Below are 14,167 nucleotides of genomic sequence, written 5' to 3'. Positions count from 1 at the left end.
GAAATAAAAAACGTACGCGCTCGATGCTGTGCTGCAGCCGCAGCTTCATACGGACAACTTCCTGCTGCTTGAACATTTCCTTCAGCGGCTCAGGAAGCGAAGGGGGCGGGGTTATCTGGAAAATACGATTATTAATTATTGATTTATATTATTATTTAAACACATTTAGAGAGAAAACTGATCAATTATTCAGTTTAATGCAAAGGAGAAACAAGAGGAACAAAAAAAAAGGAAGGAAAAAGCTGCATGATTATAAAATGAAAACAATAAACATGATGCTGCCACCACCGTGCTTCAGAGTCAGACAATAAATAAAACGCAGATCGACTCCAAGTAGTGGCTCTGGATTTTATCAAGAGATATCAGAGCACAGAGGGATTAAAATGCACACCGCACTTTTCAGATTTTGATAAAGAAGCAAAGGAAAGGAGGAAGGAAAGAAGAAAAGACAGAAGGAAGGGAGGGAGGCAGGTAGGGAAGAAGGAAGGAAAGAAGGAAGGAGCAAAGAAAGGAAGAAGAGAAAAAAAGAAAGGAAGGAAGGAAGGGAGGGAGGGAAGAAAGAAGAAGAAAGGAATAAAGAAAGGAAGAGATGTCACATGTCAGTGAGTCCTGCGGTTCTGTTGCGGTTCTGTGTGATCCGTTCGGACTCACGGTGGGGATGCAGAGCTTGCTGAGCGGGTTCCCGTCCAGCAGGTACGACCCGTTGAACGTCACGTACTCGTCGTAGTACTGCGGCGGCTGCGGCGTCACGTTGCACAGCACCTTGCGCTTCTCCTCGATCTTCCTGCGGATGTGCAGGAACTCGTAGTACGGGTTGGCCCGCTCCGTCTGGTACGGCTCAATCTCCTCCAGCTTCACCGCGTCCACGATGGCCGCCAGCGACTGCTGGCACCTCTCTCTCTCCTGCTGGGTGGCCGAGCTAAGCGGCGACGCCGCTGGCCTCGGCATCTTCCTCTTGCGTGGGTGCGGGACGTGGACGTCGGCGTCTTCGTCCGCCGGTCGGGCTTTCAGCTTCGCTCCGGAGGAGTCGGAGTCTCGGTCGGCGGACTGCGGCGAGCAGCTGCCCGAGGCGCTGCCGCTGTCCGTCTGTGGCGCCGACTGGACCGACCTCGGGCTCTGCTCTTCGGCCGCCGACGTCTCCGTCTTTTCGTCCGCCGGCGTAGCGTCCATCGGCTCGGGCGGCGTCTCCATGTTTGTGTCGGTCGCGCTTCCGTCCAGGGGAGAGCTCTCTGCTGCGGCGCTGCTCTCTGAGCCCTGATGAGCGTCGCTCAGCTCCTCTCTGGGGTCAGGGGTCACGGAGGACGCCGCCTCCTCCATCTGGACATCAGGACAAGAACCGGCGTCGTCAGTGGAAGGCTGGGATTTGTCTGCATCGTCTGCGGACGCGTCGTCGTCGTCTTCTTCTTCTGCTGAAGCAGAACTGGGAATGTGCAAACTGGGTTCTGGTGGAGGACTGCACGGTGCGTCCGGCGGCGTTGGGTTGTCGGAACCGGCGGCCATGTTCTCCTGAGGAGGGTTCTCCGGTTGGAGGTCGGACGCCTGCTGGGTCTCGGTGCTGGAAGACGGCGGCGTCTCTCTCTGATGGAAGGTCGCTGCGTCCGCGAGCGCCGACGGCTCGCCGGGCGTCAGCGGCTGATCCGATTCTCCGCCAACACTTTCCCCCTGTCGCACAAACCACTCAGAATTAGCTTTTCCAGCTAACGCTCAAATTTCCTGTCAATTTTAACACATTTTAACTCAGAAACATGGCAGGTACCAACAGGCGCAGCAGGTTTTCTGGGGGGAACCTGCTTTATTAACTCACTTTGGATATTTAAAATGTCTTCCAGTTGCAGGGTTGAATGTTCATTCAAACATTAGTTTATTTATCTTTAACTGTTATTATGCCTCTGCCATGTTATGACATGAAAATGGTCTCAAACAACAATATCATTTTACCAATTAAATGTTGTTGTAACTCGTATTAATTCAAATTCTTCAGAGTTTTTGTAGAAGGAATAGATCTCCTCTAGCAGTCTGTATTACAGTGCGTTTGAAGAAGCCTCTGACTGAAGACACTGTTTTTCTCATGAACAGGATAGTTTTCCCATTTCCTACCTGTGCCGTTTCCGTCGGACTGGTGACGTCTTTCGCTGCGGCGGGATCCGGGGAAGGAGGATCTTTCTGCTCCGCCTGAGAGGCATCGCCTTGTGGAAGTGTTTGGTTTCTATTTGGAAGATCTTGCGTTGCCGACTGTCCCGTCGTGCTTCCCTCCTTTTCTCTGAGCGTCTCTGCCGGCGGGTTTGGGTTCTGTTGTCTGCTGAGGTTCTCTTCAGGTTCCAAGCTCTCCTTCGCCTTCGGCTCCTCCAACGCGGTAAGGCCACACTTGGACGGACGCTCGGCGCCGTCTCCCTCGGCAGTCGGACCGGGTTCTTCCTCCAGGACGCTCTGGAGGTGCTGGGGTTCGTGCTTCCCCGACTGAGGCGCGTCTGGAAGACTGCTGCAGTCTCTGTCGTGGACGGACGGCGACCTGGCGGCTTGGATGACGAGGGAAGACTGGAGGAACGCCTGCTGGGAGTCGGAGGTCTCCAGATTCATGTCCGAGTCGTACTCTGTGTGTCTGGGAGTCAACGTCGTGGCCTGGAACGACTCCTCGGAGCTCGCCACGGACACCAGGGACACGGAGCGGGACATGAGGCCGCCGCGGTCGCCCTCGGGTCGTGGCGACCTGCTCAGGCAGTTTTCCACCACGGATATGACCTTGGCGCTGAGGGACGGCGCGCTCTTCCCGTCCAGAGACAGCGTCCGGTTGCCGCTGGCGTCTTTCTTCTCTCGGCCGTGGACGTCGGACGTCTCCGAGCTTTTGGAGCGCGTCAGCTCCTTGTTCAGGCAGATCTCCGGCTTCCTGTCTTTGGGTTTGGACTTCCCCGGGTCGCACAGGGGCCGCTGCTTGAGCCTCTCCCGCTCCTTCTGCTTGAGCTTTTCCAGATGTTTCCGATGCCACAGCTCGATCTCCTGGTCCTTCATGCTCAGCATTCGCTCGAAGCTGGTCTGCATCAGGTCGTCGTTCACCAGCCGCTTCTCCTTCGGCTTGGCGTCCCGAGCGGCCGTCGGGGTTTTCGGTTTGCTCTTTTCTGCGTCTCCCTCGCAGGACTTGGCTTTGCCGATGCGGGCCTGCTGGGAGCGCTCTTTGTGCCGCTCTTTGTCCTTGTGTCTGTCGTAGTCTCGCTCCCGGTCTCGCCGGTCCCGATCCTTCTCGGGCGTCTTCGCCGCCGCCTCGTCTTTTGACTTTGCGGATGAGACCTTGCTGCTCTCGGACAGATAGCTCCTCTTGTCTTCCGGCAGCAGCTTCAGGTTGGAGCTGGACGACACGCCGCCGTCTTTCATCTTGTCCTTCTTTTTCCGGTCGCAGTCCTTCTCTTTCAGACGGTGATCCGCGGTTTTCTCCGGAGGTTTCCCTCGTCGGTCGCTGTTGGCTCTGTCTCTTTCTTTGTGATCTCCGCTCCCGTACTCCCTGTCGGACCGTTTCTCCTGCTTATCTTTACTCTTCCTGCCGTCTTCGTGCTTCTTGGCGGCGGATAAGGACTTTAGCTTCTCGTTGTCTCTGTAGCTTTTATCTCCAGGTGAGAGTGAAGAGGCGGCTGCGGATCTGTCCTTTTCCTTCCAGCGCTCCACTGAATTGTCGGAGTGCTCCGGTTTAATCTTCTTCTCCTTGTCCAGATGCGTCTTCTCTGTTTTGTCTGAATCCTTTTCTTTTCCTGGAAGCCTCTTGTCAGGTTTGTCTCGCGCCGTTTTTTCGGACGGCTCCAGCTGGTCCTGCTCAGCCGCGACGGGTTTCTCCTCCGCTTCATCTTTCACGCTGCTGTTCTGTAGCGACTCCTCCGGACTCCGGCCCGATCCGTGACTCTCCTCCTTCGTCCGCTCCTTCTTCACCGCCTTGTCTTTCTCCCGCTCCTCTCTCGGCCTCTTCTCCTTGCTGCCGGAGTGTTTCTCTTTCGAGTTCCTCTCATCCTTCACCGGAGAGGAGTCTGCCGCCGTCTTCTGGAGCGAGCCGGCGTCCTCTCCGTCCTTTTTCCCCGCCGGCGGCTCATCCACCTCGTCGCTTTTGAAGAAGTTCTCCTTCCAGAACTCCCTGTCGAACTCCAGGTTCCGGTTGCCGTCCTTCCTGGCCTCCTTCTGCCTGTGGCGGCTGCGCTCGGCTTCGTACTCCCGCCTGTGTTTGTCCTTCTCCTTGTGTTTCAGCTTGTGCTTCTTCACCACCTTCCCGTCCAGGTCCGTCTTCCGCAGCACCGCCGCCTCGCCGCCGTCCACGCTGTTCCCTGTGATGGCGTCCTTGCAGGGGCTGGTGCGGCCGTCGTCTGCGTCCACGCCGGGCTCCTTCTGGTGGTGCTTGCTCTTCTCCCTGTGCTTGCAGCCCTTGGCGCTGGAGCTTTCGCTGCAGAAGTCCGCCTCAGAGTAGTGGTTGTAGGAGCCGTCGCTGATGGACACCTTGGTGTTTTCCTGTTTCAGTGGACACTGCTTGTCCGCCAGGCTGTGGTTCAGCTTCGGAGACTTGATGGAGGACAAATGGAAGAGGTGGACGGACGAGTCGTCTTTAGGACTGAAGGACATCTTGAAGGAGTCCTCCTCGCGCCCCTTCTCGTTGCTCTCAGACACCGTTGCAAGAGAGAGAACCAAAGTCTTGCTGTTCTCCTTCCCGTCTTCTTCGTTCTCCTTGTTTTTGTTCTGGCTTTTGCTCTTCTTCTTCACCTTCCCCTTGTCCTTTTGCTCGGCGCTGTCCTTTCTCAGCCTGGCGTCCGTTTTGTGGCTCTCGGAGCTCTGCGAGCAGGTCGGGGAGTTCCTCTTCTCTGACAGGCTCTCCATCTCGTCGCTGGACGTGTCGGAGCTGCAGTGGACGCGGGAGCTTTTCTGCTTCTTGGACTTTGAGTCGGCCTTGTTGCTCTGCTTTCCCGCCACGTGGTTCCTGTCTTTGTCCTCCTTCTCGCGCTGCCGCAGCTCCCTCCGGGGGATGTGCCTGTCGTTCAGCGCCTTGCTCAGATCCTCCTCCTCTTCCTCGTCTTTAAACTCGTACTCGTCCATGCCTGGCACGGACGACGACGCTTTGGTGGCCGGTTTGCCGTCCGACTCCTTTTCTGTGTCGGAGTCCTCCATGTTGTCGTCCACGCTGGACGGGTTGACGGATGGCGGGTCTTCGGACTCTGCAGGGAGGAAAAGACGAGTTAAGCTGGAATAATGTTGGAAAAATTCAAAACTCAAAATGAAAGTCATATTTTCAAACAAGTCTGTAATTTTGATGATTTTTGCTTTCAGCTAATGAAGCGATAAGAAGGATTTTTATGCATGTGTACAGTTTTGTGTTTACACAGAACTTGTAGGGCATCCTGTTAATTTTTTTAGTTTTTTCATGTGAGATCTGGTATGAAGGGTTTGGGCTTGGAGCATGGCTGCATCATTTGACAAACGAAAAATAAATGAAAGAAAAAGAAATGCTGCTGTCTAATCATGAAAATCCTCCACAAGAAACTGAGTAAGCTACAAAACAATCGCCCCAACGGCTCCAAACAATGGAAAGTTTAGTGGAAGGAAAACAATTAGTAGAATTATAAATCAAAATCTATACAAGAATTTAGGGGACATGAACAAGATGTGGACTGCAGCTGCAGTTGATTGTGTAGCCAAAACAAAACCTTTATTTGTTAAAAATGACTTTTATATTAATCTTGTAATTTTCTGAGAAACTAAATGTTGGTTTTCCATTAGCTGTGAACCAAAAACACTGTAATTTACACAAATAAAGACGGCTATAAATCAGTTTTTGATGCACTGCCTCTATAGGAGTTTGACTTTTTGAAGTGAATTCCTGAAATTTGTCAAGTTTGTGGCAGAAAGTTTTTAGTTTAGTTAAAGTTGAGTAATCTTATTGCTTGACTATCGATTTCCTTAAAAGCCTCGTGTCAAGAGGGCAGACGGTCTTTCTACAACATGACGAATTAAAAAAAAAAGTTTTGTGTCTGAACAAACAGCTTAATAATGTGGGAAAACCAAGATGTTCTATAAAATCCAACAAAACAGGAACCTCTCAGGCTGCTGAGCCGATAAAGTCATTTAATTTTATCCATCTAGTACAATTTCAGCAACACTTCAAAGTGATTTATATGAATTAGAAGGAAATGCAAACAAAACAATACAACCAAGAGAAAGACAAAAAGGTAAGGGCAACAACCACCACAGAAAAAAGACAAAAGTCGGAGAATAAAAGATGAAAATAATAAAACGCCTCAGGTGACGGCCTCACCTGAGGAGCTGTCGTCCTGGTCGGACAGCGGCGCCTCGCCTTTCAGGAGAAGCTCCAGCTCCTGGGAGTCGGCCACGTCCACCGGACGCTCGCCGCGCTTGTTGGCCTGGAAAGCGTTTCCGCCGTGACGGAGGAGGAGTTTCACGATCTGCAGGTTCACGGAAAAACAAAAACAAGACTTGAAGAGTAAATTATACTGAGGATTTCTTATGGGAAAAAGAAGAACAAAAGTCATGGTACTAGAGGGATTTGATGCTCAAATGTTTACATATTTCAATTCAAATATATTTAATACATGAGGTTCATCAATAACAGAACATTTTTCACTCAATCTGCAAGCTGAAGGACATTACGTCTGACAAGCTAATGAAGCTAATTAGCTTCACAACTATTCCAGTTAAAAAATCCAAGGGAATGTTGGTTATTTTCTGTATAAAAAACTGTATAATAATAACAATAAAACTAATTATAAATAACATACAACATAATAATAATAATAATAATAAATAATAATAGGTATCAGACTAGACCACAAGTGAAGAAGGTTCTAAGTTATTTCTAATGTTGGGTTTGATGCTTTTTAGCGACACTAGGCAACTAAGTAATTAAAATAAGTAAATTGAAACTAGTATTAAGAAGCAATATGTATATTCAGAGAAATTGCAAATTCTATGCATGTATTTTAATTGTACAACTTTGAATAAAAAGATTTTTTCAAATTACAAAAAATATCACACAAATTATGATGAATAGACATTTTGTGGCATTTAGCCACAGAATATTATGAAAAGACAATGGTTGTTCAGAATGGTTGTTTCAAAGTCTTGTTTGAGAAATAAAACAACATATTGAGATTGAAATATGTATTTCATTCCTTAAAAGCCTAGTAGTGCTATTTCGCATCATACTGAAACGTACTCTAAAAGTAGCTACAATGTTGGAACTGATCAAAAACTCCAGTAATACTGATCTTTGTACAGGCAGACATAAATTCAGAAATCTTTTGTCTTGATGCTTAAAGGTTTTAATCTCATCATTTTGATCTGAAATCACAGCCCTTCAGCTGTGGACAAACGTCCTGATTGGCTCTTACGTCTTTGTGGCCGCTGCTGGAGGCGTCGTGAAGTGGCGTGTCGTCGTCCAGACCCTGCGTGTTCACCTCTGCTCCTGCTGCTATCAGGACTTTCGCCACATCGTAGTAACCCAGATTACAGGCTTCGTGGAGCGGAGTCCAACCTGGGGGGAGCGGGAGGAAACGTCGGACCAATCAGAAGCTGCAAATTGTTCTGCAGAAATGGCACCAGCACCGGGAGGCTTCCTGTTTGCTCTCACAGATGCCGCCTCTCGTCATCAGCAGCCATTCAGCCGTAACGAAGCCGCTAAACCATTTTGTACCTGCGAAGTCTTTGACGTTGACGTCAGCTCCCAGGCTGATTAGCTCCTTGACCTGCTTGGCGTCTCCCCGGATCGCCGCCATGTGGAGCGGCGTCTCCCCGCGCTCGTTCCTCTTGTTGACTTTGTCCTTCTGGCGAGACGAGGCGCCGCTGGGGACCTTCTTCTGCACAGGCGTCGTCTGCGAGGGATGGCTGGGCGTTGAGTCTGCACACAGGAGAGAGGTGATCAGGTTTACTAGAGGCTGATAAACAGCACATTGATCACTTAAAAAAAAAAACAAAACAAAAAAAACACACAGGCAGAAACAATCAGATTAATGATCAACTAATTTAATATTCGATTAATCGCTAACTGGAGTTTACAGACTCAGAAAATGTCCATTTGCTGGAAGAAAAACACATTCAGAGCAGTAAATAAGTGGAAATTGTACAAAATATATATAAATTTTGCATTTAAGATAAAAAACTTTTGCCTGTAAATATGTTTTAGCTAAAAGTGGCATCGTTTTAGCTTCACCTGGTTATTAAATGCCATAAAAAAAAACATATTCACAGCAGTAATTCAGCCAAAACTGTAAAAATATATATGGAAACATTTTGCATTAAAAAAAACAAAAACAAAACAAAAAAATCCACATTTGACAATATGTTTTCAAAGGTTTTTTAAAAAATATTCATTCAGCTAAAATTCAAAGGAATGCAATGTTAGTTCATTTTAGGCAATAAAATTGAATTATTTGTTTTATTTTCATGCATTTCCAATGGCACAAAAAAAGACTCACTGATTTTATGAAAAATCTGCTATTACATAAATAAAAATCAAGATTATTGTTATTGTTTCACTTATGTAAATAAAAAAAAAAAACTGACAGTATTCAGTGTTATTTTTAAATATTTTCTCCACTATTTGATCCACAAGAGCATCAATAAATATCTGTAAATTTAAGCATATAATTAATTGCAGTTTAGTGATAAAAATCTCGCTCTCCATGGTCCACATCGCCAACGACTCACAGCTCTGATGGAGTTTATTCAGTGTAAAATGAGACGTTCCTGTGTTAATTTATCAGAATGTTTTGGATAATTACTGAAAGATGCAGCAGATCAGACATCTTAGCTCTTATTTCTTCTTGTTTTGAACTTTTATTTTTATTTTTCTGGTTGAGGCATTGAATTTCGGATAATTACTCCCTCTGGTTTTGGACGCTTTGCAGCTGGAAGGAATTGGGTTTGGTTTTTTGGGGGGTGTTTTCTTCACTTTTTTTGTATAACTAGAAAGTTATACAAAAAAAAGAAAAGAAAGAGAAAAATCTGGTGCATGAGAAGAGAGGAGGGAAGGAAGGAGAAAAAATAGGGAGGAACAGAAGAAAAGAAAGAACAAAGGAAAAAGTGAAGGAAGGAAAATCGATTGCATGGGAAGGCAGGAAAGGAAGGAAGGAAGGAAAAAAGGAAAGAAAAGGGAAAAGAAGGACGGACAGACAGATACCTGGGAAAACGGACAGATAAACATCTGCACGGACGTTTTGGTGGATTTCTCTCCTAATTGTGAATAAAATCTGGAATCGTTTGATTTCCTGAATCTCCTCCAGAAACCAGTGACTCAGTCTAACCGGATCATCCTGACTCCTTCTCGGAACCAGTAAAGATCCGACGAACAAATGATTCACAGGCGGTTCAGACGAGTGAATCACGTCGTCTGAAGTGAACGGGGGTGAAAGGTCAGCGCCACAGACCTGGACTGTTGGCCGTCATCTGCATGAGGAGAGCCATCTGCTTGCGCTCCGACAGCGGATAGCCGAACAACAGGTTGGAGGACTTGGACCTTCTGCTGCCGGCTTCCTTCTTCACCTTCTTCTTCTCTGGTCCATCTTTATCTGCAACAGAATCAAACAAACACTTCTAAGAAAGACAAAAGCAAATCTTCATTTTCACCCCGATCAGTGAGAAGGTGAACCGTTTTTCCTCCTCCTCTCTTGTATCTGTCGAGTTCGCTGAGAAACAGATGACAAGCAAGAGGTTCGGAAAAAACAAGATGGAAAAAATAAAACGGCATTCTCTGAGGTCAGTCAAGCGTCGACGGCGTTCCCCCCCGCCCGCCTGCCCCGTCTCCGATCGGTCGACTGGTGCTAAACACAGACATGCTGAGCTGTAATTGGGGCAGATGCAAGGCGAAAACACACACACACACGTGCATGTGTGTGTGTGTGTGTGTGTGTGTGTGTGTGTGTGTGTGTGTGTGTGTGTGTGTGTGTGTGGAGTGGAGCAGCAGCAGCAGCAGCAGGTTTTGACTCGAAGAAAATAAAAAGTGAAGTTGGACCGATCCTCCCGCCCACAACTTCTTCAAATGTTTTGCTGCAAAAATTCTCGTTTGTGCTGCGGTCATTTTCAAGACGTGAATAAATGTTTCCAGAGGTCAAAGGTCAACAAAGGTTAACAAAATCAAATGAGTTTGTGCAGCAACAATGTTCCAGCTGTCGGAGATCAACCTGCACATCATTTCAGAAACAAAAACATGGATATAAATTAATTTAACTTTGCAGCACATTTGGTTCGGAAACCAAATGTAAATTTTTTGTAATACTAAAGCATATGCTTAATACCTTATGCTTAATACTAAAGCATAAGGTTTATATTAGACAACCTAACCCCAAAAGTAAACTAACATAAATAATAAAAATAAAAAACAAATGCATAAAGGCCTGTCACAATAATCAAATCAATTGTACGATAAAAATAAAACAAGCTCAATAATTTCCATTTGATTTATCGTTTTTCTACCAAAAACTTGAATAAAGTCTCAACTAGCTCTTTTTTAAATAATTTTTTAAACAGAAATGTCATTATTTATTTGTTGTTTTGTTTATTTAGTTCAAAATGTCTTCCACTTTCAGTGTTAAATGTTTATTAGACTTTAAAGTTTATTGATCTTTGATTAATAAGCCGTTCCCTTCATATTATTGGAAAATGGTTTCAAAACAACGATATTATTGTGTATTGCAATAACTTCTAGGACAATTTATCGCCCAGTAAAATGTGTTGTGACAGATCTACATGCATACAGTCAGAGTTGGGTAGTAACTAGTTACATTTACTTTAATAACTTTTTCTGAAAGAATGTACTTTTACTATGCTGTACTTTTTACTTTTACTTAAGTAAAAATATGTTTCAGTAGTGCTACTCTTACTTAAGTACGATTTTTGGGTACTCTACCAAACTCTGCATATTGGGGGGAACAAAACAAAAAACTCAGCATCATTTTCTAAATTCCCTTCATAATGTCTCAAACTCAGTGATTTGTGACCATTTTTATTCAAAATTTATTCTCTTTCCTTTAACAATATAAGTGATTTGTTCCAGTACAATGCATGATGCCTTTATGGAGTGAGATTACTGTCAATAAAAATGTATGTGTGAGAGTCTAAATTTGTAAATTTAAGTCAATAAATTAAAGATTTGATGAAAAAAAAAAAATCAAGAGATTTTATCTGTGAGAATACAAGTTTATAAGTTACAACTCTGGAACAATACAAGTACAAATCACAATTTTACGAGGGATTTAAAATCCGTTTCTGGTTGTAGACGGCGACGTTGCAGCTTTCCTCCAATCAACATCCCAAAATACCAACTGCTTCCAGACAGTGGTCTCTGTAAGCAGAGCTGAGAAAACCTCACACTCACAGCACCGTACCCGACTAAGGGATGAAAAATAACAAAAGCTACCATGGCAACCCCAGACCACAATGCACTGCAAGCCCGGCTACCGTAGCTAGAGCAAGGCCTTCGATTTTGACAGATTTGTACTCGTTAATTTGTGATTTGTACTTGTATTGTTGCAAAGTTGTAATTTTGTAACTTGTAAAATTGTAACTGTTGGTATTTTCGGATGTTTTGGTGGAAAAGTTCCACCTTTTGACGGATTTTAAATCCCTCATAAACTTGTGATTTGTACTTGTATTGTTACACAGCTGCAACTTTGTAACTTAAAATCTCTGATTTCACATGTATTTATCTGTGGGAAAACACAGAACAAATACAAATCTTACATTTATTCACATTTACTGGAGGGATGCAGTTTTCTGGCCGATTACCGATCTTTAAAAAGCCTGACCTGCCGATTCCGTCTTTGGCAGAAACCTTTTTTTCTCCGATATGTTGCTAAATATAGCTCATCTGTCAACTATTGTTGACTGCAAACGTGCAGAAATGACCTGGTGCGCCGATTGGTCAGTCAAACATCTAAAAGTAAAAGGACAGTGGCTGATTTTTAGACCTTTGCTGAGGTCGATGAGATCGGCTTCACCTGTAATTATCGGCTGATCACTGATCACCAAAACTAAGGAAATTGGTGGCAATAAATAGGTGCAGCCCTAGTTTTTTTACTTCAATTTAAGACTTTAGACGCCTACTGGGGGTGCACTGATTTATTGGTGCACCAACAGTTTGTACAATGATATCCGATGTATCTGATGATTTATCAGTCAGCCAATTTATCGGTGCACCAGAAGTAGGAGTCTAAATTTACAAATGTAAGTCAATAAACTAGGGGTGCACCCATTTATCGCCACCGATTTCCTTAATTTTGATGATCAGCTGATAATTATGTGAAGCCGATCTTATCCACTGATCTTATCACTCTCAGCAAAGACCAAAAAATCAGCCACTGTCCTCTGCTGCTCTCTGAGAGAAGTTTGACTGACAGACCTGCCCACCAGGTCATGTCTGCTCATTTCCACTGCTGCCAGTTTAGCAACTTTCTTAGCGACATTTCAGACAAAAAAAATTGGTATAGGTTAAAATTATCAACTGGTGCACCTCTAGTCTCATACATTTTTATCGACAGTAATCATACTCCATACTTGTTCACCCACATATGATTTGAGGGTAAATTTGCTTGTTTTTGTAATTGTGTTTGACCTCTGAAAACATTTATTAATATCTGTAAAATGCTGGCAGCACAAACCAAAGCGTTTGCTGCACACATCTGAAGAAGGTGGTGGTGAGGTGGCAACTTCTCCAGGTACTCGAAGAGGACAGCAACAGGGAGGGGAGGGGCGGGCTGCAGCAGTTACCTGCGTATATCCTGCAGGGGGGCACTAATCTCTCTCCCCAGGTCTCACTCGACTGGCCTGGGTCTGAGTCATCTACAGTGCAAAGCAGAGAGGGAGGGAGAGAGCAACAGGGTGGGGAGGGGGGTTTGGGAAAGCACTGCATTAACGCTCATGCTCTCACACCCTCCTCGTTGCACATGTAGTCAGACAGACAGGCGCAGCGGCACGCTCCGCGCTGCAGATTATGAGTCATGGCAACACAGGAGGCAGGAGAGGTGATCCAATCAGGCGGCCGTTCGCTTCCTCCCTTCAGCCGCTCCGCTAACCGCCGCCCTCGGAGCCAGTTTACCTTTCAGGCCTCTGCAGCACATAAATCACATCTAAACTGGATGCTTTCGTTCAGCAGGAGGACCACACAACGCCGCGCTGCGCTCCACAGAGCAGAGCTTAAGGTGCGTGTAAACATGCGCTTTGCTTTGTTGTAGCAGCTGAGCTACACGCACCAACTTATTCATCAGGTCCAGGGTGTGTTTACTTTTCCCACAGGGAAATTCAAGCACTTTTCAAGCATTTTCAAGGTTAAGTTTCCAAACTTTTCCAGCACAGAAAAAAGATGCAAATGAACTAAAAATGAAAAGAAAAAAAAGGAGAAAAGTTTCAGTTCATCACTGTCAGGGCCGGAGAAAGCCTTTATGGGGCCCTAAGCAGGTTTTCATTAGGGGCCCCCGCCTCCTATACTAACACCAGATTCTTCATCATTCCTAGGCTGCTGTCTGTGTTAGGGCTGGACATTATAATCGGTCAATATTATTGATTAACATTTTGTTTTAAATATCTGGCAGCCAAACTGGCAGTGTGAACTTTCCTCTTTTCCAGTTTTCACTCCACAACATTTTTATTTTTATTTTTTAAGCAGGTATGAGACACAATGGCAAAACCTGAAACTGCTGCTGCGCATGTTACTCAACAGGCTGTTGCTAGGTAACCAAAGAATGAGTGAGTTGCTAGGTAACCAAAGCGTGAATGAACCTTGCTTAGCTAGCCGTGAGAGGCTGAGCTGCTAACGTCTTTTCTCTGCCTAATTTCCCAGAATGCTGTGGAGTTCTGACGTTCAGTGAATATTCTATCAGACGTTTTGTCTGTTGATATTGATCACGAGGCTATAGTGATATACATTATTGATTAATTGTCCAGCCCTGCTATGTGTAAAATACCTGCCATCATTAGTATCAGTTGTAATTAGCTTACATCATACCAGTGTTGTTATGGCTATTGATTTTAACCTTACAGGAGTAGAAATTATTTAAAAGCAACATAAACTGATAGACACTAAATTTACAGTAAACTAGTTTAACTTCTTGTATTTCCCCAACAGTGGCATCAGCCATCAACAGGAACAGATTATTTAACTATAAAAACATTATAGTTTGGCCATGTGTAAAAGCATTCA

At 45.3% G+C, this 14,167-nt stretch overlaps 1 protein-coding gene across 2 annotated transcripts in view; it reads right to left on the bottom strand.

Annotated features, from left to right (window-relative positions):
• ankrd12 (ankyrin repeat domain 12) overlaps positions 1 to 14,167 on the bottom strand; it is a 52,955-nt gene that overhangs the window by 3,081 nt on the left and 35,707 nt on the right. The window contains exons 4-11 of one of the 2 annotated variants that reach the window (XM_014993396.2): positions 12,739 to 12,810; positions 9,402 to 9,542; positions 7,670 to 7,873; positions 7,368 to 7,510; positions 6,275 to 6,422; positions 2,098 to 5,177; positions 652 to 1,662; positions 17 to 115 (exon numbers count right to left, since the gene is read on the bottom strand). In XM_014993396.2, the coding sequence (XP_014848882.2) occupies positions 17 to 115; positions 652 to 1,662; positions 2,098 to 5,177; positions 6,275 to 6,422; positions 7,368 to 7,510; positions 7,670 to 7,873; positions 9,402 to 9,542; positions 12,739 to 12,810 (4,898 nt within the window). The remainder of the gene's footprint in view (positions 1 to 16; positions 116 to 651; positions 1,663 to 2,097; positions 5,178 to 6,274; positions 6,423 to 7,367; positions 7,511 to 7,669; positions 7,874 to 9,401; positions 9,543 to 12,738; positions 12,811 to 14,167) is intronic. The other variant, XM_014993397.2, reaches the window with a different exon arrangement.

Source organism: Poecilia mexicana, unplaced genomic scaffold, assembly GCF_051168715.1.
Source record: "Poecilia mexicana isolate PSO_F unplaced genomic scaffold, ASM5116871v1 scaffold_17, whole genome shotgun sequence".
Lineage (NCBI taxonomy): Eukaryota > Metazoa > Chordata > Actinopteri > Cyprinodontiformes > Poeciliidae > Poecilia > Poecilia mexicana.
This window is presented reverse-complemented; position numbering and strand designations above follow the sequence as displayed.